The sequence below is a fragment of the Oryzias latipes genome, chromosome 15 (assembly GCF_053564925.1).
Source record: "Oryzias latipes strain Hd-rR chromosome 15, Olatipes_Hd-rR_3.1".
Lineage (NCBI taxonomy): Eukaryota > Metazoa > Chordata > Actinopteri > Beloniformes > Adrianichthyidae > Oryzias > Oryzias latipes.
The window spans coordinates 6,433,777-6,460,572 of NC_136251.1; the positions used below are offsets into that span (position 1 = coordinate 6,433,777).

The 26,796-nt window shown below is 41.9% G+C and overlaps 1 protein-coding gene across 4 annotated transcripts in view; it reads right to left on the bottom strand.

Moving 5' to 3' along the window:
• Positions 1-5,817: 5,817 nt before the first annotated feature.
• shtn1 (shootin 1) overlaps positions 5,818-26,796 on the bottom strand; it is a 43,540-nt gene continuing 22,561 nt past the window's right edge. For 2 of the 4 annotated variants that reach the window (XM_011484069.4, XM_011484070.4), the window contains exons 5-16: positions 24,558-24,717; positions 20,346-20,443; positions 19,985-20,066; positions 19,214-19,308; positions 18,946-19,092; positions 16,489-16,642; positions 15,957-16,077; positions 15,619-15,701; positions 13,045-13,148; positions 7,513-7,563; positions 7,099-7,225; positions 5,818-6,249 (exon numbers count right to left, since the gene is read on the bottom strand). In XM_011484069.4, the coding sequence (XP_011482371.1) occupies positions 7,109-7,225; positions 7,513-7,563; positions 13,045-13,148; positions 15,619-15,701; positions 15,957-16,077; positions 16,489-16,642; positions 18,946-19,092; positions 19,214-19,308; positions 19,985-20,066; positions 20,346-20,443; positions 24,558-24,717 (1,212 nt within the window). In that variant the 3' untranslated portion in view covers positions 5,818-6,249; positions 7,099-7,108. Of the gene's footprint in view, positions 6,250-7,098; positions 7,226-7,512; positions 7,564-8,053; positions 8,123-12,541; positions 12,738-13,044; positions 13,149-15,618; positions 15,702-15,956; positions 16,078-16,488; positions 16,643-18,945; positions 19,093-19,213; positions 19,309-19,984; positions 20,067-20,345; positions 20,444-24,557; positions 24,718-26,796 lie in introns of those variants that run through there. The other 2 variants (XR_002874798.2, XM_078932292.1) reach the window with 2 other exon arrangements.

A 26,796-nucleotide genomic window follows, 5' to 3' on the forward strand; every position in this document is an offset into this window, starting at 1 on the left:
AAATGGTTCCAGAAGAGCTCCTCCTGCTGGGCTGAGGCTGCAACCAGAACCTCAGTAAACCAATACTGGCTTTAGACACTCATCCATACGTGAAAAGATGCATTTTCAAAATAAAGCTGAGCATTTTCTGTTTTTAGAGTCATTTATTTGGTGCAACAGAGAGAAACCTAAGGAAGGTCTTCAGGAATAATCCTTCTGAAGTGTTACAGATTTTCTGACAGAAGAGAAGGAGTTATTTGATAAAACAATAACATTTCACTTCTAGATATGAGTTTTGCTAAGTTAAGGACTTCAACAGCAAAGCAAAGTTTGGGCTGTTATTCTATATATGTTTAAAGAAAAAAGCTGTTCTGTGATTTTGCAGCATTAGATGTTTTAACAAAAACACATTTTTGCTCAAATTGAAGAAAGGAGATGAAAAAGGAAAGTAAGAAAATAACCAAAACCCTCTTCAACATCTGGAGAAGCAAAACTGTGATTAGTGTCAGCAGGATTCAGTTTCTTATATAATAACAGCTGTACCCATCAGCACAGGGCAGAGTTTTTTACACGAGAACTTATTCATACTTGGATTTATGTTCATTGTGTTTATGTCATTTCACATTTACTGTGAAATGACGTTTCTTCATCTTCTCGGAAGCTCTTCATGCTTTTGTTTCAAAAGCATCCGTTTGATGAAAACAGACTGAGATGTAGATTTCCTCCTTAAATGAGCAGGATGAGAAGTTCCTCCTTAACCCTTGTTCTATCCTAGGCACTTTACCATTGGGAGTTGGGTCATCTAGACCCACTAGACAGTGCTCTGAACCTTTTTTCTTCAATGATTTGTGATCTTCACTGGTGTCCATGGATTACATGAAATCTTTCCACCTTTATCCACCTTTGTCATGGTGGGGAGAACATGTCAATGGAAGGGGGGGTCATCTAAGATAGCACAAGGGTTAAATTAGCAGGAGGAAAGCTGGAGTGGAGCAGAAAGGAAACGGAGGTCAGCGTACGGTTTGGTGTTATTGTTTTAAGGATGTTCCACAAAAAGTAGCTAGAAGAAAGGAGAAGAAAAAGAACTGAAGCTTCAAGAATTCTGCACTGCAGAAAAGTCATAAGTCAAACTTTTTTACTCCATTGACAGATTTTCTTTAAAAAGACAAAAAAAAATCTGAATGAGGTAAGAAATGTTCTCTTACCAAGAATTCTCATTTTAAGGAAAGCATTCTGCCAAGAACTAAGATTATTTTGCTATTGAAAAACTTTCTTATGAGATTATTTTTCTTGCAAGACAGAAAATAAGACACTTTTTCTTAAAAGACGGATCTTTTATGCTATTCTCAGGGTTCAGTTTTTTCAGTGTGTAGGTTTTTCTTTATATCAGGCTGTCTTAGGTTTTCTTGCTTCCTCATTTGAGGAGCTTACTGGCCTTTTCTCGTTTTAGGAAAAGAGGTCAGAAGAGGGAAAATAGCCAAAAACCTTGGCGATGAAACTTTTGGAGGGTTAAGCAAATGCGCATTAAAACACATTCAAGACAAAAATGAAAGACATAACAATGCTTTCAATTACTGAATTGTGATCTACGAAGCATAGCTCTCATTTAGAAATACTAACTTTCATGACTTCTTGGCAAAAAAAAGAAAAGCTTAAGCGGAAACCTGGGCTTCTGCCTTCCATGCATCAGCTGCTGAGACAGAGAGTGAATAACTGTGATTTTCCCGTGAAGGTTCTGCAACTCCTGTTCTTCTACAGCTTAGGTCCCAAGGTTAAATCTACACACAATCGACTCTTCTGTTCAGTTCAGGCTGATTCAGTCACAGGAAAACTATTTGGTCAAAGACAAAAATGACAGCAATAATTGAAGTTTTCTCTTGGATTTGTTGTCTGGTGTGTGTCTACACGCGTGTGTTTGTATGTTCATGCTTTAACACATGAGATGACACATTAAGAGTCACTTTTCCCCACAATTCAGTTCAAATCTTGATCATGCTTTTATTTATTTTGGTTCTATATGTGATTTGTGTTTTACAACAAAATCAAAATCCTTTTTCTTTAAATTTGCTTACAAGCAAAGAAGAATAAAAATGAACCTTTTAGTTGGTTTTTTCCAAACGTGAAAAAAACAAAATAATAAATTCTTCTTGAACTTAGCTCAACACTTGTGTTGGAAACTCTCAACATTAACACATGTTTACCGTAGGGATGCAACGATTCCTTATGTTCAGCATTCAGCTCAATGGTGAAACAAACATTTTTGTTTCAGTCTAGTATTTTGGCATCCCTACTTTAAATCAGCTCAGGTTTTACAAAACATCCGCCCCTCTGAAAGAGATGAACACATTTTCACCTTTAACAGTGTGAGGCTTTTTGATTCATTTCATTCAAAAGTCAAACTCCTGGTTAACTGATAGAACTGATTTAAAGCGCTGTGGCTGTGTGCCGGTCCTAAGATATCTTCACAGACTTTTATTAAATTTTATTTTCAGAGTGGAAAATGTTGGTTTATTTTAAATATACATTTTTACCTCATTTAGATGCTTTTTTTCTCAAAAATTGTCTGTTTTTATTTATTTTTTGACACAGGCAGCTGCTTCCATGTGCACATCAATGGCCCCTTGTTGAATTCTGTATCTGCATGCTCACGACAAACGCATTTTTTTTTTTAAAGTCCAACAGAACAGCATCATCAATGACAGATTCTCCATTCTTTTTCCTCAAATGTCTTTTTTCAGACAAGAGAAATACTGAGTTTAAGAAATCAGGGGGGCCAGAGTAATCTGATGACTTTTTTTTTTAGAAATAATCTTGTTAGCTTAATGTCCTTCAAACAGCTCCAGAGGACTGCTCACTTTTTGGATGAAGTCAAACGGAAGTGCTTCAAACAGGAAGCCGCACACATGCTGCTACACACAGACATGTCTTAGGTCAACACCTGGTTTTTCCAGGCACAACCGTTTTAGTGAGCGCCTCACAATTTCAACAAGATGCCCTTTTACCATGGCTGATGGTTAAACAGTTGTTTCCTTTTAAACGGGAGTCCTGTGTCCTTAAACATCCGAACAAATGTCGACTGTCCGCTTGCTAATTCCTCCCGTAGCGTTTGCCTTCTCGTCTGCTGTTGGCGTAAAATGTCAGCGAGCGAAGACAACCTTTAATCAATGAAACGCGTGAAGACAAATGGAGGCTGGACACAAAGCAGCGGTGCCCCTGCGGCCCCCCAACGAGCAATTACAGCGACGGAGAAAATAAATAAAATGACTAACAAAACAGGTCGAATGAAGTGTTTCCTCCACACACCCAAAGGACCTCACTAATTGCTGGTCCCTGGTGGGGCAAAAACACAAAAATAACAAAACCTGACATTGTGCTGGGCGGCTGAGACGGAGGCTGAGGGTGGAGGAGAGGTCTGGAGAAGAAAGGGGCTCAACATGGTTTGTGTAATTGTGTTTTGCCTCGATCATGACAAGTGTACCATCTGATAATTAGAGTCAGTGAGTCTGGCCGCCTCAGCAGAGCCGAGGAAGGAATAAGAAAGAGAAAATCCAGAGGCGACCGATTATTGAGCTGCACTCCGACGGCCTTGGTGAGAAGAGCCTGATTAGACATGGAGGATATGAGGAGGCAGCGGCACAAATCAATACAAAGGCTTTCTGCCGTCCTCTTCCTCTGACTGTAGACGGACACCATATCATCCCGGACAAACCCCCACATCACCATGCTGCTGCTGCCGTGAAAATGCTCCTCGCCTGCGATTAGTGAACACAATCTGCCTCTAAATGAGTTTAGTGCGGCTTCCTCTGCAGCTCCAGGAAGGAAGCACCGGCTGGAAGAAGTCCTAAAGGCTGCTGCCGTAAACCCGCTTCAGAGCTCAGACTGAGTCCCTCTGACATTTCCTCTGATGTGAGGGAGGGGGGGGTAGGTGGAAATTGCACCTCAGTGCTAAATGAAGCATAAAGCTTTAATTAACAGAGCCACACAATGGGTGACAGACATCGGCCACAGTTCACAGCTCTCACGTTTCACTGCTCGGCGTGAGGAAGTGTCTGGGAAATGTGGGCAGGTGTCGGGACAACAAAACAACACAAAGGATGGCCGCCATTCTGGTTCAATCAGCAGCACATGAAAAGGCGCAGGCTGATCCTCGGCTCCTCACCTACAAGAACCACCCCTGAGCGTGGCTTTGGGGCAAATTCAGCTGCAGACAGTGACACTGTAACCAAACAGCTTGGCGGAGCTGCTCTTTGGACTCACTAAAATACTTGAAATCTGCAAAGTCTCCATCTGCCCTGATGTAAAATCATTAATTGTTTTACTAGTGATAAAACTACCAGAATGAGGAGAGGGAAATTTAATTCATTGAAATAAAGGTGCAGAAATGCAACACAACGGTGTGCATGCATCACATCAACATGAATCAGGGCTTGACAAACCTGTTGGTGGCTGAATGTTTGTTGCTGAGGCCACATCTGGAGCCGAAATGACGCCGTGATTGAAGAGCAAACAGGGTTCAGCAGGAATTCCCTTTCCCAGTTTGATGCCCGCCGCGCGTCCTGCAGTGAAGGTTAGAGGAGACGCCGCCGTCTGCAATCTGTCATTTGTGTAAACACTTGCTGCTCTGTGATTCTCTGTTGACATTTTCAAATCTCAACTATGGTGCCTGGAAAGAGCGCGGAAGTGCACCTCACCCTCATTCTTAGCTCCTCTAGAATGTCAGACATTTTGGCTTTAATGAGAAGATTTAAAGTGCTGTGCATTCAATCAGAGAAATCCCTTTTAAAAAGCAGCACATTTATCATGAGCTTAAGGTGGAAATGAGATCAACCATCAGTTACATCGCTGAGGATGAGGAAGAGGAGGCAGCAAGCTTAAAGTTTTGGTCTGCTTCTGCACTGGTTTGTACGGCGGCCCGGAAGTCACGCCACTCAATGCCAAAACACAATAAAGACCACAACAATTAAAAAAGCATAACAAATGATTAGGAAGTAACATGACCCTTTTTGGGGTCTTATTGTGTTTCTGTCCTGTTTCATTTTTTAACATTTCATTTCTGGAAATTACTTTGGTTTAACTAAATGTTTAATTTTGTATTTCATACCATTTTTCTTTACCAAAATTGTGTTTTGGTTTAAAGAATTTTGCTTTGATTTTGAAAATGTCACGTTTATATATTTTAATTTTAAAGTTATCATGATCTTTAAATTGTTTTTGAGTTGATTTGTTTGGTGTTCTTTCCCTTCAGGGCCACCATAGTTTTGGCTGAGCAGTCGGCACCAACCGCGCACCGCTGTTTGTCAAAGGCCACACTATAAAAAAACCCTCAAGCAAACAGAACATCACTTTCCTCAGAGGTGCAACCTAAAACATCCCTCTGGCTCTCCTGGTTAAGGTTTTAAGTCTGGTGTGAGGAATGCAACCATAGGCAGTCATCTACTCAATAACTGCATTTGTTAGCAAAAAATAAACCCTAATGGTGGTTTTGAGTCTGGAGCCTCTGAAGATCTGAGAATGTTACAACATGTGCACAAACATCCTGGACAATACCGCTCAGTTGCTCTGCAACACAATGATGACACAATTGTATCTTTATTTAAAGACTGACAGGTATAGATACCTGATGAGGCTGCACTGCTGTTGCATTATTGCTCATTAATAATAATAAAAATCTTCCAGTCACAAAGAAAAAAAAAAATCAAGCAGAGTTTGTTTGAATCAGTTCATAATTATTATTAATAATATCAGTAAAACTTTATGTGTCCGTGATTTCATTACATAGCATTATGAATTACTGAAAGAAACAAAAAATGCAGAAAAAAAATAGAGAGAGGCAGATACCACGGCTGGATGTTTCCTTTATTTTCTGACAGCAAACTGGTTCAATGTGAATGTGTTGAACCCAGAAAATGAAGGATTGTTGCTGTCGGAATGGCATGTCACCTGCTGGATTTTGGTTCATTTCTTAATTTGGTATCGTAAGAACTCTTGATTAAAACATTTAGAATAAACTTCAATTTTCAGGAAGTTAGTAACAATCTAAATAAAAAGAATAGCCAATAAGTCTCCATCATCGGATGATCAGCGTGGAGGCCTTGGTTTCCCTTCATATCCACAAGCATTAAAATCTCTTTTTACTAATTTTTCTGAAATTATATTACAAATTATTCCTAACCCACGGATATATAACTGGAATAAAAGTATGAAAGGATTTCTAGATTGTTGGAAAATTACTTCCAGCCGGAGGACATCTGCTACGCCGGAGGTGTAGATCTGCAAAATGACAGTTTCAGGTTAGTATCTCAGAAGGTTCTGGTAGGTATAGAAATATCTGTTCTGCTGCTAAGAAGACAACATTCTCAGTATGGGTTTCTCTGTAAAGCTACGTTCATATCAGCAGTACGGACATTTGTGTAAATGCGCATTTTGGGCTTCCGGGTTCGAAACTCTCATATTCATGAGTAGCTACACAACTTGCTATGACCGCGTGGCCTTAGATGCGTGATGAAAGACAAACCAGATGAACTTTAACCAATCAGGAATTCAGATTGCGTCCTATTTAATTCATGGAAGTGCCAACCGTTTGCAAACTACTTCAATGAAGTTCATTGTGTCTTGTGTTAAGAACGTCTTGGTTCTTCTGTTGTCAGTCACAGTTGTGTTTTTCACATACCTGACATGTTTCGACAGACGTCTTCCGTTTTCTTCACTCTGACAAAGACGGAAGACGTCCATCGAAACATGTCAGGTATGTGAAAAACACAACCGTGTCTGATAACAGAAGAGCATTTAAAAACTGATCATAACAGAGAACTGAATAATTATGGTTTATGCTCCGTTGTAATTATACAAGTCTTTCATGTATCAGAATAAAGCTGTGAAAGAAAAACCCAGAACAAGAATCACTAGATTTGTACCGCTTTGACATTTCACACCAATCCTCTTCTAACTGTACCTACATGCAATAGTTTTGGGTACTGACAATCAAGTGTGAACATATTATACCAAAACCACCTTCAACAACCCGTGTTCAGCGTGTCACGTTCCTGGTATGTACGTCGCATAGGAAACAACCACAAACCTGCAGATGTCCATGCAGAAAGGGAGGAATGTGGAACTTACTGGCACTTGGTCAGGATTCCAGAGCATCTCGTCTTCTTAGCAGGATTTTATACAATTCTTCTTCATCATTTGAGGAAGACTGAACAGGCTTTGGCCCAGGGATGTTTGGGCTTTTACTAAAGTTCTCCTGGTAGAGCAAAACAGCACAGACAGGATATCAAACACCTGCAGAGGAGGTCGCTCCTCTTCACTTCATAACTAAAACTGAGCATCCTCTTCCTTCGTATTCATCCGCCATCTTTTTATATGTTAAAAACAGATGTTAAAAGTCCAGAGTCTCACTAACTTCACATTCAAAGTGATCACATTATTTGAATAAATCCATTTGTGTGTTCAGAGAACATCAAAAAGTCTGTTGACATGAAAGAACGGAGAAAGTTGAAATAGTAAAACATGGCTTGAAAGTCCCATTACCATGATTCCTTTAAGTTCCTGAATGGCAGAATTAGAGGGCAGCTTCTCCATCTGATAAGAGCAAAATAGAAGGAGAAAATGGGTTTGGTAAATAAACAGCAATATGACACATTATACTTATTTTCCCTCAATCAGCACTTAAGGGATAAACTGCCCCTCTCCCCACAAAGAAGTGGTATTGTAGTCAAGCACGAGGATGTATGCTTTCCACAAGAGGCAAATATGTTAACACACAATCATTCTGCATCAAGTCAATTTTTCCATTCTCATTATTTGTAATTACGCTGCAGAGCAGGCCCTAATGCTATCTAATTTAGCAGAGCTGTTAGGGCGGAGGAACACGCAGACTAAAAGACGTCTTGACCACATGTTATGTTTTATCAACATAAGAAGCTCTTAGATAATCTCACACACTGATGGATTCAAAAGTACACCAGTGTTCCTGCTGAAAAGAGTACACTAAAAATACCGTAAGCATCAGACTACCAGGAGTACAACTGTGTTGGTAAAAAGTTTCACAAAACATACACACAACATTTACCTCTTAAAGTTAACTCTGGATTCTACATCTTTATCCACGTGTGACAGGGGTGGTGGACCTTTCCTGCAGCTAACAAAACAATAACCGGACAAAGCAGCAGGATAGATGTTTAATCACAGCCAGTATGACCGTTCCACAGATGAAGACTTGATGTTCACCTGATCCAAAGGCTAAATGGTTCTCTTTGAAGGCCCACTCCGATAATAATAATTCTTTTTTTCATGATGGAGGACATTCTGTGTTTAAGGAAAATGAAACTTATAATTGCATTTTTGAGTATTTCTTTATTTGAAAGAAAGAAACATTTTCCATTGGTTATATAGAAAATACGATGGGTGGCCAACAGCCTCCCTGCTTGGCCTCATTCTGATCATCCAATGTCAGACAAATAGATTCACAAATGTCTTTGTTTTCCTCCTCTGAGCTGGAGTCTGGATCAAAGCTGTACAGCTGCATAGCTCCAACATTCACCATTCGCCATTTTTGTTGCACTGCTAATGTTAGGCTACGTTCACACTGCAGGCTGAAACGACCCAAATCTGATTTTCTTGCCCCTATGCGACCTGTGTCTGATTTTTTCATGACAGTCTGAACTTGGGTATGTGGTCCTGAATCTGATACGTATCTGATCTTTTGAAATGCGACCTCCGTCTGAACGACCAGGCCACATGAATCCGACTCGTACGTCATTGATACGCTTACAAAAGTCATGATTCTGAAGTAGGCGGGAACGAGAACATAAACATCAACCATGGTGGACGATGCTGCTGAGACCAGTCAGTGGAAGGGAAGCAAAGTCACCGATTGAATTAATATTTGGGGTGACAGCTCTATTCAGGCCAAACTTGAGGCCTCTTATTGCAACCGGGCGGTTTTTGATAAAACTTCCAGCGAAATGGCCGAGCGTGGTGCTGAACCTTCCCCGCGATTACTTTTTCCCTTTCCGACATTGGTCAGAAGCGCGGGGGACAGAAGGCTGATCCTCCTCCGGGGTTCACTTCCCCATTCGGACCCTCAGATTCTCCAGAGCGGGTTAATAAAGAGTCCATAGCATTTAATCTGGGGGAAGCCTTCTTTTATTACCGTCCTCCTTCCTCCTTAACACAGAACAGGAATGCGTGCCCACACTGCCACCCTCATTCCCTACTGCGCTGCACGCTCTCTCCTATCTTTTAGACACACACGGGTGCAGCCCGAGCACATACACATCCCCATTCCACAACAGTGGGTACAGACGATCTCGGCTCCGATGCCTTCTTAAAATGAGAAGATTGTAATTAAGCTGGCTCCTTTGTGAAAATAAATGTAATAATGCAAAAAGAGCTCCGCTGTTGACAACACTGTTGACATCCATTGTCAACGTTAGCTACTTCTGCAAACAACGAGTGACATCATTCACTGTTGAGTACTCTTCTGCGCATGCCGGTCACTTCTGGGTCATTTCACGTTCACACAGGAGATCACAAAAGTTTACATTTAATTGGAAATGTAAACGGCCTTGCAAGAAAAAAAATCGGAATTTTTCAAAAAAATCGGAATTGAGCATTAAGCCCTGCAGTGTGAACGTAGCCTTAGGCTGGGGTTGTGAGGGGCTGTGATCTGACGTTTCTGAAGATGCAATTAACATCATTTTTTTTTAACCTTGGGTCACCTCAATTTTGTCAATATGAACTTAATTGACCAGAGCTCTCCAAGGGGCGGTGCCTGGACTTGCTCCAGGGGGGGGCGGCGCTTTCTGGTTTCTCTCTTTCTCTGTGGGGTGGGTGGTGTGGGGCCTGGGGGGTCGGAGTTTCGGGGTATGGGACCCCTGGGCTGAGGAGACCTGGGCCCTATGTTGGGGGCCGGCTGTCTGACCACCGGGGGACAGTCTACCAGCTGTCCCCGAGTTACCCTCTTCCTCATATAATCTTTTGTTAGGGTGATGGGGGGGAAGGGTTTGGCCTGTGATGCGCCTTGGGGGGAGGAGCTACTTGGCAGTGGTCCCCCTCCCATGGCTGCCGTATGGAATAGCCCCCCGGTTCCAATTGCACCTTAGACATGTAGGACTCTTGGTGGTGGTGGTGGTGGGGGGGGGGGGTGTGGACATCACCGCTAGCAAGCAGCAGATGTCCTTTTAGCGCACTACCCGCTAAATTTTAACTGCACCTTAGTCATTTACGGCCCCTTGGTGGGGAGGCTGCTTGGACATCACTGTGAGTAATCAGGAGATGCCCTTTCAGTGCCCTACCAGCCAATTTTAACTGCACCCCCTTAGAACACACACCTTTTACCCCTCAAAATATACACTCCAACACAAACACACATACATGCACACACACCCTCACAAACACACACACATGCATTTCACAAGGAAGGTGGAACCTCGGACCATCTGTCCCCTACCCCATCCCTGGTAGGGGGTACCAGGTCCTTGGCATGTTCCCTGAGCCCGGCAGCCCTCTCTCCACGCAGGGAGAGGAATCCCTGAGTTCTCTGGCAAGACCAGGAGCCGGGGATCCCATCACATCTGAGCCTGGGGGTGTCCGTGTCCCTGTGGTGGGGGTTCTGGTCCTTGCCCCTGAGCGCTGGGCCTCGCCAAATTTCCAACTGTGGGCGAGCCTGGTCGGGCCATGTTTACAACCTTCCTGGACCCACCGTAGGCCGGGTGGGTGGCTGCCTGGAGTGCGGGGTGGCTCGTCCCTGTTGTTGGGGCAGGAGGATGCCCAGAACTCCTGAGTGGTGGGGTGCTCGTCTGGGGCTGTGGGCGCTCCTCTGGGGCGGGACCCCACGTTGGGCCCTCTTGGTGCGGCGGTTGGCCCCCGTGGCGGTCCTGCTGGCCATGGCCTGGGTGGCGGATGTGATCACCCGGGGGGCGGTTGTTCTCTATCTGCTTCGTGCGGGTGTTGGGGGGTTCTGGCTCCCGCTGCTGCTACGGTGGGGGTCTTGCTGTGGGGATCGTTGGGTACTTTCCCTCCTTTTTACATCCCATTATCCATTTTAGAAGAACATAAACACTCACTTGAGCACAGCTGTTAGCTCACCTTTGCACAAATACTTTGCGTGATTGAATGAAATATTTCATACTAGTTGGTTTGAATGAATAGGTATGCGTGTGTGAACATTGTTTGTATTGTGTACATGTTGACATGTGAACATTTTTGGAGCCAACAGGTATGTTTATAACATTTGAGTGTGTGTGTGGACAGGCCCCGCCCTTATAGACTTGTGTTGCATCTAAACCTGGCTGTAATGATTATAACCTTCCAGCAACTTGTTGCTCTATGCTGCTTCAATATAATAAATCCTGTGGCGTAACTGTTGTTGTGAAGCAGCTCTACTACAGGATGATGTCAACAGAGGCTAATGTAGTAAATGGTAAAGTTGATCGAAAGCCACAGAGAACACTAAATACAGATACGTGTCGTCGATCTAGGCTTGGAAGTCTAAGTTGGATAAAATGTTAACAAAGGAAAAATATACTTTCTGTAAAGGAGACAGTAGTTGAGTTGGTGATCCATCCATCCATCCATCCATCCATCCATCCATGCATCCATCCATCCATCCATCCATCCATCCATCCATCCATCCATCCATCCATCCATCCATCCATCCATCCATCCATCCATCCATCCATCACTGTGGCTGAAATAACTTAGACAGGACTTCAGAGCTGAGCGAGGACTTCGTGGAGTTCCTGTAAGGACTGGTTCTTGCTTAGTAAACTGGTTTGGTGGTTTGTAGAAGGTGAGTTTCATCTACAAGCTGATGACATACAGCTTCATCATAGCCATGCTCTCCTTTAGTGGTGTTCTTTTGCAGTGCTTCTACAAATGCTGTTTATTAGGCAGTAATAAATGACAACTCTTTTTGTTTATTTAATCAGCTATTTAGCTCCATCAATACAAATACGTTTGAAACTGAGACTTACATTTCTGTTGCTAAGCAACATAAAACCAAGGGCAGACTCCTGCACATTAGCTTAACTACACAGAACAGCAAGATGCGCATGACAAACAGGGCGGGACAACCAGAAAATAATCACAGCTCTAAAAAAACCAGGAGTGAAGAGCACTGAACTTTGTACATCTGCGTTTGTTTGTCTATCAAAAGGAAATTGGAGAGGCTGTGAAGCAAATTGACACAGAGATATACAAGTATGGGTACATGTTGCAGTTTTGACACTCTGACATTGTGTTGCAGAAGGACACATCAAGGCTGGACACGCCAATCATGAAGGCTGCTCTTTAGTCAGCGTGAACCTGGACTCTCTGATGACAGTGGCAGGGAGGGGGACATTAAACCTGGACGTTCTGGACCAAGACAGTCACTCCATGCACACCATCATCAGCAACTAGAGGAGCCTTTACTGCAAAAGGCTGCTTCTGCTCAGGATGAGTACAGACTAAGTCACTCTTATGTGTCATCAAACTTTCCAAAGGAGAAGAGTTCCAAGTAGTTTTATATGTATCTGTTCTGTTTTTTTCTTTTTAACTTTGCCGTCTGTTTTCAAGATTCTAGAAATTGGATTTCCCTGAAAGAGTCACCCAAAGGAATTATTACATTTGATCTAAGTCTTTGTTGCACATCGGGAGGCTTTTTGAGTTCGCCGCAGTTTGAAATGACCTGGCAGTCTTATTTATTCTTGGTTTGCCCACAGGTGAAGTAGAGAAGATAAATGAAAAGATAAGGTGGAATAAGCTGAGATCTGTAAAATATATAAACCTTTAGCTTTACAACGTGCCATTTTATATCAACAGTGACATGCATGCATGTGTGTCATGACATGCTGTTTGTGGTGGTGAAACTTATAGAAATAGGAGAAAGTTTCCCCCAAACAGACCAGGTAGATGCTGGTTCCTTCACCTGGCCTGCCCTGGTGACTAGTCTGAGCTGTCCTCACATTCAACCAATTATAAAACTAAAAGTTTATGCAAACGTTTTGCAGTACAAACTACATTTTTGACTAAAATCATATCAAGACACCCCATGGATTAAAACATTTATACAAGTACCTGTCTCCTGGCTCTGCAAGGTGATTGGCGGACAGGTCGAAGTTGAACTCCTTTTTTTATCCTTTGCATCATTTCATCCACTGCCTGCTGCCTGATGTCCACTTCTAAAAATGACATCAACAAGAGCAAAGATTACATTTTAGAAAGCTCAACAAACAGGTTTTCAGTCCTTTATTCTTCTGCAGGACTTAGTGTGCTTCTGTATAGTCGGTTTTATGTCTTCAAACTTTTTGTTTTTTCATGTTTGCTATATAATGACCTTTGGAAAAAGTACCGAACAGCACAGGCGTACTTAGCACAGCAGTGATGGTGGTGCACTTCTTTTGACTCCTTTGAAAAGTCTTTTGACGGATTAAAATTAGTCAGATTCATTCAACTTAAACCCTGATCTTGACACACAGAGCTGAGGCGCATCTCCGTCCTCAAACAGGAGTTGGAGAAGGAGACTTCAGCTAGTAAAAGAATTCTTCTTTAGTGTGTGTGAAACGAACAGTAGTTCTTTAAATGTCTTCATCTAACTAGAAGTATATCTTTAACAAATTAGGCATTATGATTGATTAATGAAGGTTTTGTTAGACGTCACTAGGCTTTGCTCTTCTCATTACTGCTACTTTTGGCCTTAGTCAGAGAACAGCTAATAATTACTGCTATGGGCAGTAATTTTGCTGGAAAAAGTTCAGACTTTTTTTCTAACATGCAAAGCTCTCAAAATGGTTCAGGAATGACTCCTTTTATGTAAAGAGCCACACACCATTCATCAGTTTTTCATCCAAAGGTCTTTCAAGGAGAGTTTGAGAATGATGTGAACAAAAACATAATCCAGCAATAATGCTGCTTATTCACCGAGAAATGTGAATATTTAATTTTCCGACAGAGAACATTCAAGGGCTTGCACAATGGCATGTTTGCCACAATGAATTCTTTAAAATGTCTGACAAAAAGCGCTTTATTGCTGGAGTAAGGGTCAAATATTTCCTTTGATGCTTAAAAAGAAGCTATTATTTTGGCATCTAATAAGAAGATCCTTGGGTGGCAACCATTCATTCCTGCATGTTATTAAAGCACATACTATGTGCGTAGTGCCCAATTCAATCACTAACAAAATGAGGCTGCAGTGAGACCTGTTCAGTCAACGGGGACATCCTACCTGTTGGAACAAGTCAAGGCTTCCCTTTGTTTGATTGAAATTAAAGAATTTACATTCTGTCTTCCATTGCTTGATGTGAACATCTAGCATCATTATCGCCCATCGGCAGCAGTTGTCCACTACGAAGCTTTAATTTTTAAAGGAAAAAGTTCACATAATATAAACTTCAAAAAGGTTAGAATGGAAAACAAGTTGAAGTTAAAGGGAATAAAAAAAGCAAGCAGAAGAGCAGAACACGATGAAAAAAAGAACAGAAAAATGAGCACATTGCTTGCAAATGTTCAGGTTATAGGTTATAAACTTTTGCAGGGCTTCTTTTTTACACGAAAAAATGTAAAAACTAAAATTTTAGATGCAGACAAACATCTAAAGAAAACTGAGGAACAGAAACTGATTTATGTTTTTTTTGGTTAAAACAGACAAGTATTAAACCACATTTTATAGTTAAATGTTATAATGTTTCACCATTTTGTTCCTCCAAGTCCTCCTTGTATCTTATAACCTTTTCCTAATGGCTTGATATCTCCATGACAATCAGATGTACTTTAGCTCATTACAGAACAGCAGGAATTGTTCATTCTAGGTGTTGTCACTCTGTTGCTCCTCGTTGGTCCCAAAGACCAGATAAACTCTGACATCACCCCATCATCCATTAGTTGTCTCTTACTGTATACCACCCACCTGTCAATCAGAAAACCACGCCCGACAAGGCGGCCATTTTCAGAAATCAATGGAGCATCAGATATGAAATAAATATTCAATAATAGTAAATATTCATTCAGGTTAAGGTTGATGACCAGAAGGGGAGACAGAGCTCTGACTTCTGATATAGGTATGTGACCGGAAATTCTTTTTTTAGGTGTCCATTATCACTTTTTAATGGACACCCTACGGCCAATCAGAATGCAGCGTTCGCCTGGACCATGGTATAAGCCCACATTTGTAGAGGCCTGTTCTGACTTAAAGGATTAAAAAGTCTATTTCATATGCTTAGAGAGCATGAAGTGTTGATGATGTTTTGTTTGTAGAAAGCAGACCACTAAATTGTTTCACTAAAGAGGCATAAACGTCTTTTCTCCTTCAGTCTCAGCTTTTTCTGCTCGCATAAAAAAAAGTGAATCCCCTTTCTGTTGTATAATTTTTTGACAATAATTCAGGTGATTTTACTAATGTTAAAGTTCAGTTTACTTGAGCAATCCTGTTCTGACACACACCACTGGGGGATGAGATTCTCTGCTAACAATGAGTGTGCGGTGTTCCATCAAACGCTAACAGAAGAGTTTGACAAAGGGACACTATTCTCTCTGCTTTCATTCTTTCTTTTTGGAAAATTGAAGGAAAAAAACGTATGGGTGGTAGACTTCAAGCATCTGTCCTTGTTTGATCTGCATGCTCCCTCAATCCCAACATCGCTCCATCTGGTGTACCTGGTGTCTTGGTGGTGTTTTGGTCCAACAGTGGGATGTCACTCTCATTGTCTTTTTTCCTTCGAATGAGGGACAACAAAGCACTGTGGACAAAAACACAATCAGGTTTAGCTTCGGTTCTTGCTGCTTTCACTAATGAATCAGGATTACATCCAATCTGGATCAGTGACCTTTTGACAAGGCTTAGACAAACACTTTTATTCATTTATAAAGTGTCAATTACCAATGGAGCTTGTCTTATGGCACAACACAAAAAGAAGTTTATAAGTCAATCTTTGTACAAAAAACAAAAATAAAAAAAGCAAAAAGTTCTGAGAGGAGAAGCAAAACGAACCAACCTGAGAGGGTTGGATGCTGAAGATGTGGCAGGTGGGGGTGGGGGTGGGGGTGGGGGTGGAGCTGATGCCGGTGTGGGAGGTGGGTTGACGGCAGCTTGCAGCTTCTTTTGAAGCTCCTCAACTGGCCAACAAATTCAGGTAAATAGAGTTAGGAGGCAGAAACACAGAGGACAGAAAAAGGACGAAAGAGATCAGCATCACCACATTCAGTTCTCTGTACGTGCACCACCACGAGCAGCAGAGGGTTAAGCTTACAAAGACAAACTGTTCTAATACGTTCTGGGTCTGGCTTATTCTACGATCCCAAATACAACTGCCACCACATGATGGGGAGACATCTGCAGAATCTTCTAGATTTCATGCCGCCACCGTTATTTTGAAAATAATTGGCGTTCGAGGTGTCTGACTCATGGCTGACAACAAAGAGTTGCCGTCCAGAGAAAAGGCTTTTCCAAATCTCAGAAGAGAAGAACAGATATTTATTTCAGAAAAGCGCAGGACGAGCAGCTGTGAACTTGAGCATGAAACTCACCAGTGAAACGTAGATCCTTGACTTCCTGTTCAGCCTTGGAGCATCTAACGGTGTGCTCCTTCTTCTCCTCCTCCAGGAGCTCCAGTTTGAGCCTCAGTGCTGTCAGCTCCCTCTGGACCTCACAGCCTTTCAACTTTTCCTCCATCTGCTTCATCTGAGGATGGAGAACAGAGGAAGTAGTTATTGTCTCTATAGAAGGATGTGAGTAATCTCTGTTATTGACCAACACCTAAAGCAGATGACTGGTTCTGACTGAGCTCAGTCCGCTCCATTAATTCACCAAGGACCTTAGATGAATATATTTATATATTTAAGAACCCACCGATTCTTTAGCTCATGGCGTTCACACTTGACAAACAGGGGGACGCTTCTTCTTCTTTTTCTACTGTTTTACTAGCTAGCGCATGTCTGCCACCTGCAGTTGGAAGAGTCTTGGTGTGAAACGTCAAAGTGGTGCACATTTCGTAAATCTTGCTCCAGGCCTTTTCTTTCACACCTCTATTCAGATATACGAAAGACTTGGTGTCATAGAATTCCAGCCGGGCACAAACCGCAATTATTGATTTCTCCTTCATGATCAACCTTTAAACAGTTGATGCGGTCGACCCATGATCGTAAGATTGCAGGTTCGATTCCCGCCTTGCACGCCCATGTGTCGAAGTGTCCTTGGGCAAGACACTGAACCCCACCTTGCCTCTGGTGGGAGGTTGGTGGCAGTGTTCGGCAGCAGGGCCGCCATCAGTGTGTGAATGTGTGTGTGCATGGGTGAATGGGACTGTGACTGTAAAGCGCTTTGGGCCTTCGTAAGAAGGTAGAAAGCGCTATATAAGTATACGCCATTTACCATTTTGACCTGGTTTAACTTTCAACACATGTTCAATGGCTGCACGTTTTGTCAGTAGAGTCCAAAAAGGGTCGTAGAAACTTGGGTAGCTGTGGGTAAACACAAGTTTCTACACAAGCCCAAAACGTGCATATACACGTGTTTTTATTGAAGGTGGTCGCTTAATTGGCATTGCTGAGGTGGGTGTGATCGCAGCTTAACACTGTAGATTGAATGTCAATGTAAATACAAATGACTTAAATCTGACATCCCGATGAATGGAGAGCAGCTCCCTCCTGGGCGTCCATGTGCTGCAGATCCAGCAGGGATGATGTCTGTAAAAATGGGCCAGGAAACTGGGAGCTGACATCAGTCACTTCCTCCAAAAAGGCTGTTCCTTAGCTGGTGCTTTAATTGTTCCTAAAATAAAGGATGAGGCTCAGCTCCATCCAGAGCAGCAGAGATCAGCGATCCCACTCAGCTCTAATTGTCTTCCGCCGATGCCACCGGAGGAGGGGGGTCTTTTCATGCTTTTAATTATTCATCATTCCCCATTATAGTTCACCAGACATTTCCTCTGATGCACATGGATTAAAATAACCTCAGCGGTGAATCAGTGGTGACTTGAATGTCATCAAAATTTGTTGTTGAACATTTTAGATCCCATGTCGGCTGCAACACAGTCTTTTAGCAAGTGAAGAGGATTTATTACCAGCAACATTTGAGTTTTTTCTAGATTAAAAGAATAATTAAAATGGAATGAAGACAGACTATTTTGAAACACTGAGGAGCACAAAGATATTTTTTGAAAGTACCTAACATTGATATTGTCACAGTTGGTGGTGTGGCCTTGAGAATCCCAAAACCCATCATGATTGCAGGCAGAGAGTGGTGAATGTCTACCATTTATTTTCTTAAATTAAAAACAGGCCTTTCAGAGCAAAGCAGCAGAGACAAACCAAACATGTACCGGTAGAAAATAACAATAAACAGCAGCAGGTGAAGAAGAGTACAAAAACCTTTATGACCCTTATGAGTCAAAAACAGAAATTTCAGAATGCCAAAGTGTGGTAGAGTGACTACAAACTCTTAATTTGAAAGGAAAAAAATGTATCCATCTCCTTTATCTTCACACTGACCCATTCGCCTGTGATAACCTGGGATGAACTTCCTGCTGAAAAAAAGCTTTTGGCTGTTTACAGCAGCAGAGCTTCTCCTCCATCCCCCTCTCCACTGCAGGAGTTCCAGACCAACTACAGAATGTCACCGGGGCATTTTTCATACAGGTAGAACGTTACAAAGTCAGCTCAGAGGCCATGTGGTAGAGCATCCGCACTGTGACTGGGGTCAAATCCAGGTCGAGTCAGACCAATGACTCTAAAAATGGGACCCAATGCCACTCAGCATTAAGAGGTTGGATTGGGGGGGTGAACCACCAAATGGTTCCCGAGCGCGGCTGTGTCTGCAGCTCACCGCTCCCCCTGGGGATGGGTCAAATAAAATACATTTCACAAACTAAGGTGTGACAGATAATGGAACCTTAACAAATTCCAGCTGCTATGAGGTCCATGCAGACAACCATGAGGTTTGCTCCCCTTCCTGGTTCCCCAAACACTGTGTTGATGTGCACAGACCTGCTTCTGGTGCTCCAGCCTCTCAGTCTCCAGCTCCTCAGTCAGGCTTGCGATCTGACTCAGGGCGTCCTGCAGAGCCTGAGTCGTAGCAGAGTTCTGCATGAGGATCTGACTCTGCCTCTTCAGCTTCTTCTGCTCCACCAGCATCTAAAAGGACCATCAGCCCAACAACGGTGTCTCTTAGAGAAAGCTGACCTAAACCAATGAAATGTACAGGCCAGCACAATTTGGACTGTGCTTAACGTCAAAGAACTTTAAAGAATGTTACAGCTCTGGCAAAGTTCTCTGCTTCTGTCCTCAGGTTCTGTTCCAAGTCCAAGGTTTCCTGCAGAGCCTCGTATTCCTCCACAGCAAACTGTGACACTGAAGTACACATTTGTTACTCTTCAAAAAAACACACTATGATGTGTGAATTACATATTTAAAAAAAAAAGTTATACATTAATATATTAACCTTGGACTAGGTTCCTAAAAGGAACATTAGCAGTTCTTTAATGAATATTCATTTGGTGTTCTGATGGAACGTGTGTGGGATCCACATCAGTGTAGCACACAATGTCGCATGCTTTGGACGTGCAAGAGTGCACTTTATGGCCTCTCTAACTACTAGAAAACAATCTAGAACCTTTTAGAAGCAGTTCAGACATCATGCTCCCTAAGAACCTAATAATTACAAACATTTTACAGAAGACTATTTATGAATCCTCTGTGCTCTGATGATGAAAACTTGAACGGTTTAAGTAAATTAAAATACATTTTTTTCCTCATGAAAAAGGGTTCAAACCGAGTGCATTGTGGTCTTTATTCGCCAATCTAGTGAGCATCAGTGCACACTGGTTTTTTACAGAGAATTCTGTGAAATTTTTTAGGGGCACTGGATTTTGGATTTGTAGATTTAGACAACACAACAAAATAGCAATTTTGTACAGAAAGTGGATTAAATTGTAAAGGAAAACTGATGTGATCACTGATTATTAAAACTCCTGAAAAGCTTCTATAAATGTTTTCTCTTCTAGCCATGCACAACCCAAACCCTTACCTCTGTTATATTTCTGCAGGAGCTTCTTCTGCTGCATGATCTCAGCTATTAACACTGTGTTATCGTGCTTCTCTCTCATCACCTTCAAACATATGGAACACAAACATGGAAAACAGAGAAACAACAGTTTTTCTCTGGTTATGGAAAGGGAAAAAGAACAAAACCTTAACAGTCACTCTTTTCTATAGCGGCATGTCTCATACAGTCTGTCGTGCAAAACGCTGAGAAAAAAATCAGATTATACCTGTGTTGATGCACACAGATGAGCAAGAGTTCACCTTTGATTCTGTTTTTTTTATACCTTTTCTCCACAAAGAATCAGATTTTTTCCAGCTGGATACTGTCCCACAGCAAAACTCACTTCATCCTTCACGTCTCTCAGTTGTTGTCTCACTGACTTTAGCTCAGAAGTTGCTTGATCTTTTTCCTGTAGCACCCGTTCCAGTTTACGTTGAAGCTCTGGAAAAACAGACCAAAAAAAGCTTTATTTGAAGTTGTTTGTTTTTACAATGTGCTGCAGAAAAGTAACCGTCATGGTGGTGAATTCAATAAAACAAGATAGTTCCAGCGTTTTGCAGGTTGGAGTCAAACTAGTTTTGATTAAAGGGCCTATCGCATGCAAAATCAACATTTTGAGATTTTAAGTGTGTAATAATGTTCTTTCCTCACTATAAACAATCCAAAAGTGGTATTTTGATCCATTTACGCATTTTTGAGTATTCCTCTAAAAACCTGCTCTCTAAGCACCAGCCCCACGAAAATGAGCAGGTTCTCACATTATGGTTTAGACCAGGGGTCACCAACCCTGTGCCCGCGGGCGCCCATGCGCCCCCGAGCACCCCTTGTGGCACCCGCAGGGAATGCTCCAAAAAGCACTGCTCATATACATAGCAAATCAATACATTGTGGTGATCTGGGGGTTAGCCCCGCCTTCAGCTTTTAAGACTCATGGGAAGTGGGGAATCTCGGCTGTGTTAAATCGCTCACCATAAGTGAGGGAGCTGTGAGCAGAAGTGAGGTTAATGCTGTTTGGCTGGTGGTGGGTGTGTTCAAAATAGACAGACAGATATCCGTTAACTTATGCGAGTGTCGTTCTCAACTAACCAGGGTTGTGCTTTGCATGGGGCACGGGTAGCAGCTCTGGACATGTCCAGTGGGGCGGCTACTAAGTAAGAGGATAGTGAATTAAGACTTGGGCGTAACGGTACTTGCCTGGATAGTAGAGGGTGGCGATTCAGTGCTTGCTATTAGTCATTGTGGCACTTTATTTCTGCTGTCGTGAAATATATGGCAGAGTATGGAACGGCCTGAAACTTGCGAATCGGCGCTCCCGCCTTTGAGAAAGAGGCGCATGTCTGTGTGTGTGTGAGGAGAAGGGGAGGGGTAGTGGGTGCAGGTTTCTATGGAAGCGATTGCGTAGCATAATTAAAGATAAAAGTCAAAACCAGAAATGTTTTTTCAGAGTCTGCACTGCCAGCTCCGCCCCCAGGCTAACACACACGCCCACTTTCTCTATGGAGCTAGCAGTGATCGGCACAATGCTTTCTCTACATAGCACAATATGCACATCCATCTTAGCAAAAGCTTGGATGTTGTTTGTTTTCGTGGGCGAAACGCAGACACACTGCTGAGGCCGACTCTAGGATGACATCTTAAAATGGGCAGCACCCAGAAGGAGCAAAAGGCGGAGCCTAAGAGATCGAGTCGTCTTACTTTAACGTATAAAAATAAACTGTGAAAATAACTCATATTTCATTAAAAAAGGGTTCTTTAGTGTGTCAATGGTAATATATTATCCTATAGATGGATAAAGGTTTCTATGAAAGGCTTAAGAATAGCATGATATAGGGCCTTTAAATTAATGATTTGCGCAAAAAAGAACTGAAGACAAAGATCCTGTTATGGGGGAAAAGTGTAACAGTGGACATTAGGATAGCAACATTATTGTTGTAAATGTATGAAAACGATATTAAACAAATTTTACTGAACATTTGCTGGGAATGGAACTGCAGTTTCACAATCATTGAGTTGTAGGTTGAAGCACAGGTTCAACAACAGGCTGTGTCAGTGAAAATATGTGTCGCTTTAGGAAGAGGTTTGCCTTCAAGCTTGTGGTCACTGATGATGCAGTAGTAGAGCTAAGAAGAAAATCTCAGTGATAGTCGTACAGCAGCAAAGGTCTTTTCGAATTTGACTTTTTTCTTGAAAGTCCTGCTCCAATGAAAATCCTGTTTTTGTTGTTCTTGTGACGTTTTTCTCAAAATGGACATGTATAAAAGAATCAAAACTGCGTTTCTAAATATTTGTTTGTTCAGATGGAGTTGGATTGGGAGCAGATGAAAGCTCTGGTTTCCACTTGCAGACCAACAGATCTGTCATTTTCCTCGCCGGCATTTGCCTCCTAACTACACAGCTGGATAGGTCTGAAATTGCTGACCCTTTTTGTTGCTATATGTTAGCTTGGGTTTGTGAGGTGCTTGTCGCTAGTGGGAGAGAGTGTAAACAAAGGCATGTTGGGAAATAAGTGAAGTTAACTTCTGCGCCAACAGTCCCACCTAAAACCCCAAACTAAATTTCTAATGAACTCCAGCAGCGCTGCAAAAAATAAATCTTAAAAGTCTTAAAAAATGACTTTTTGATGCTAGCTAAAAATCGCATAATCAGAACTAAAAGACCACTGAGACTGGGTTTACAATAGAAAACAATTTAGTTTGAGTGGGACTTCAGAAACATTCTTTTTGGGCCTGACACAAGCAGCCAGGGCTGAGTGGTTTGGCTAGCAGTCAAATAAACAGCACAACACCCCAGCTCAGTCACCATGTGTTGACCACTGCCCCTCTGGGTCGAGGGCAGGTCTCTTCTGTGGTGTTAGCTTATAGGTCTAGCAGCAGCACAGAGTAAACCGCCTTCTTGGAGTCTCAAAGAGCGGTAATATGTTGTTTGTTGGCTGTAGTGTCCATTTTTCTCCTGGGAGACTTCATCATTGCCCACATGAGTGATTACAATGACCCCTGGGTTGAGGAGGAGCAGTCCTGATCTGAACCTGAGGGGTGTTTTGTTATTGGATGTACAGTATGTGCTTGGTCTTGGCATACTGGCACATTGCTCACCATTTTTGCTGTTCCGGTAATGTCAGATTTGGGGTGTGAAGGGCTGTAAGCTAGTGGGAGAGGGTAAACAGAGAGCTCTCAGCAACAGGGAAGGGAAGGGTCCGTGGCAACTGTCAAGCCCACAATTAAAGTTGAATTTCTGATGAACTGCAGAAACTATGTCCTAGAAAACAAGACAACTTTTTTTGGTTTTGACTAAAAATGGCAAAATTATAGTTAGAAGACCACTGGAAATGCTTTTACAATACACCAAAAGATGATCGGAGTGAACTTTAAGAGAAATTAAAGAACCCCACAGAATTAGAAATGTCCCCGGTGTCCTTCATCCTTCCAGCAATAACCTGATGATTCACTGCAGCAAAAGCCCATCAGTGAGACACCACCTTGAGAACAGTATGTGTCTATAGTCACATACTGATGATGTCATCAGACGCATCGTTGTTTTCTGTGCTGCTCGTTGCCACTTTGGCAAGTGGCAGACTTGGGGATCGAACTATCAATCTTCTCTCTAAATGAGTTGGTCCATTACCATGTAATTATGAAAATGTTATTGCAATAAACCAGTAATCTGAGCAAGTCAACCCTTCTGGGCTCAGCCAATCTTTTTCATTTACAAACAGGATAATTATCTGGGTCTTTTGATGCAGACAAATTTGAGCAGCGTGATGGCATTATCACCTGAGCTATAATTACTGGCTGACTTGAGGATCTGAAAACAGCATTTTCCTGAAGGGAGGGGCTCATGAGACCAAAAATAATTAGCTTGCATTAGCTGTGGTACGTTGGTAGATTTTTATGATCACAGAGATATTCTGTTACACAAACCATGGGACTGTCCTTTTATAGGGTTTGTGGATTTAAGCAGAAGGAAGAGGTGAGGGGTTACTTTGGTTCACCACTGCTGTCAGGTGTTACAGAGGGAAATATTTCTGGAAAAAAAAAACATTTATATTCGCAAGATAATTTTATTTATTGAGTTAATTTATCTCCAAGGCCAAAATAGTGAGGCTAAGTTTTGGCCAAAGCTCACAATTCTTCTCTCGCAATTTTAACTGTCTCTGACATGAGTGAATACTTACCATAATCTCAGTATTTCTGTATGTGTGATGTACCATCTCTCTTATTTGAGTTATAAAATATTCCTAAATTCCGCAACAGAAATTATATTTTAAAGCAGAAGCAGAACTCCTTTGGTTTATAGCCTGTGAAAATTTAAATCTTGGTACCAAAACAGATATTCTACTGTAGATTTTTTGTATTGTGAGTACTGGTAAATGTAATCTTAATATCTAACCAGTAAATTCTATCTACTATGAATTTATCTGCTTCCTCCTCTAGGAGGCGCTGAACATTAGAACATGATTGTGTTCTTCAGAGTAACTGGACTACAAAGATCTAAACAATGCTGTTTCAGTCCTACATGGAGTGCTTTGGACTCTGTCCCGGTTCGGGTCTTCCTGTACCTGCGATGTTGTTTTGGCAGTGACAGTCTTTGCTGTTGATATCAAGGTCTTCGCCCTCCTCTTCATCGTCCACCAAGCTGATCTCTGTGATGGTCTCTGGACTTAGATGAGACATCAGCATCATGCTCTTCCTTTTCAGCGAGCGGTTCTGCCGGTTCAGCTGCAGAGAGAATCATGGGAGATTGGGGGGATGTCACAGCAGACTCTCACAAAAGTTTGGAGAAAGAACATCAAGGCTCAGACTGACCCAAAGAGGTCGAAGTGGTCGCTTGTGACCCACTGACTGCATCAGAGAACACTAGAGTGTGACATCACCCTTGGAAAATGGTTTACTTACCGTTTCAACCAGTCGCCATTTTTGTGACAAAGACGCCACCATGTTGGAGCCAGACGTCAGTGAACAGTGATTGGTCTGAGTCAATGTTTCTATGGCAACCAATCTGTCCAATCAGGAGTGAGCTTGTTGGAAGGCCACACCTTTACTTGAAAGCGGGCTACACAAACTCTGTCAATAAAGTGCTTTGAATGTTTGACGTGAGAACACAGACTTTCGGTAAGGCACCTGAGTGGACAGTTTATAACTTCAATGACTTGCAATAAAGACAGTAAATATCATGAAAAAAAGAGGATTATTGAAAAAATGTTAATAAAAGGTATCAGAGCAAGAATGTTTTTTCTGACAAATTATTCTTGGAACCAGCGGATCGTACTTCCTGTTTGGAGTGTGAGGGGGGTCACTAATGTCCACTTCTCATATAGTGTCAATGATGTAGCCCCTCTGTGGTCTACCTGAAGGTTTTTTTTTTTTTACCTTTTGCAGACCCAAGCTTATAAACATGGATCCAAAAGGCTCCGGTAAAGCAGAATCAACTACAATGGTAATATAACCCAAAATGTGGCGTCCACGCATGAAGACGCTAGGTCTTCAGGGGTTAACACAGTTTCCATTTAGTTTGTTCTCTTTTTCGAATTCAGACCCAGCTGGCTGGGAAAAGCTTCATCTTCCTCACTCTAGGTCACATTGCTGTTATTCATTTTTCCACTGCAGAATCAGTTCATTTTTTGTTGGCCAACTTCAACACCTGTGGATGAATCTGTAGGCTCAGTGCTTTTTACCTGCTACTTTGGGCTGGTTGAGTCGGGCTGCAAGGGGGTTACTGGCAAAAAGAGGTCTCAGGAGGTAAACTGAGAAGTGTTTAAGACATAAAAGCAATTTGTATAACGTTACTTTTTTTTTTTTAGAGACTGAATTAATCCGACCACATTTCAAAGAGTTGCTGTGTCTCATTGTTGTGGTTTTATGGCATTGTTTTAAGATAATTCTCTTTAGGAACTACAAGGTAGCTTTTAGGATGACGTCATAGCAGCGCTGGGCACGAGCCGCATAACAAGACAAAGAAAAGCACGTAAGAAGCATTTTCAGCTGTGTTTAAACGTTCTAACAAACTTTTTTCTGTATGGAAACACGACGATCATTGCATTATATTTGTCTGACGCTCATCGGTTCCCTTATTCCTTCTCTGTTTACATCGACTACGGTGGCTGCTTTGGTTCAGTTGTTCCGCTCCGAGGACGGATTGTATTATGATGATTATGATGAATATCAGGGGAAATGAACTCTGGTTCACTTTAAGCAGGCCAAATGTGTCCAGTCTGAATGCACCCTAAGAGAGTTGAGTTTTCAAAACACAGTTCTGATTTATCTCTGAGATCCTAATCACACAAGGATGAGGCTCTGTCACCATTCACTACTTAGAAATAGAAACATCAGCTACCTCTGTTTAGGGGTTCAGATTTAAGTGTCTGTCAGCCTTTCGTTTTAGTAGCTTTGATTTATAACAATTTAAACAATCATCACTTTCCTGCTCATTTATAAATCAAATTTTAAGAAAATCTCAAGTTTGCATTAGAACAAAAAAAACTTCACTGCAAAAACTGGATCTTACGGGATAAAAAGACACGTTTCAAGAAAAATGTTTTATTTTGCATGATAGAAAATCTTATCAGGAAAGTTTTTCAGTAATAAAATACTATTAGTTAATGAAAACATGTCTTAGTGAGTAGACTTCTTGATAGGACCATTTTTCTTTCCTCATTTTTTTCTTAATTTTTAGCATTTTTGACATGTTTTTATTGGTGGCCTGTTGTTGAAGTGCTTGAACTGGTCAGAGCCAGCAGATCATTCCTGTTTATTCTTTCACTGACATTTCTTGGATTTAATTAAGCGAAAAATGTCTGT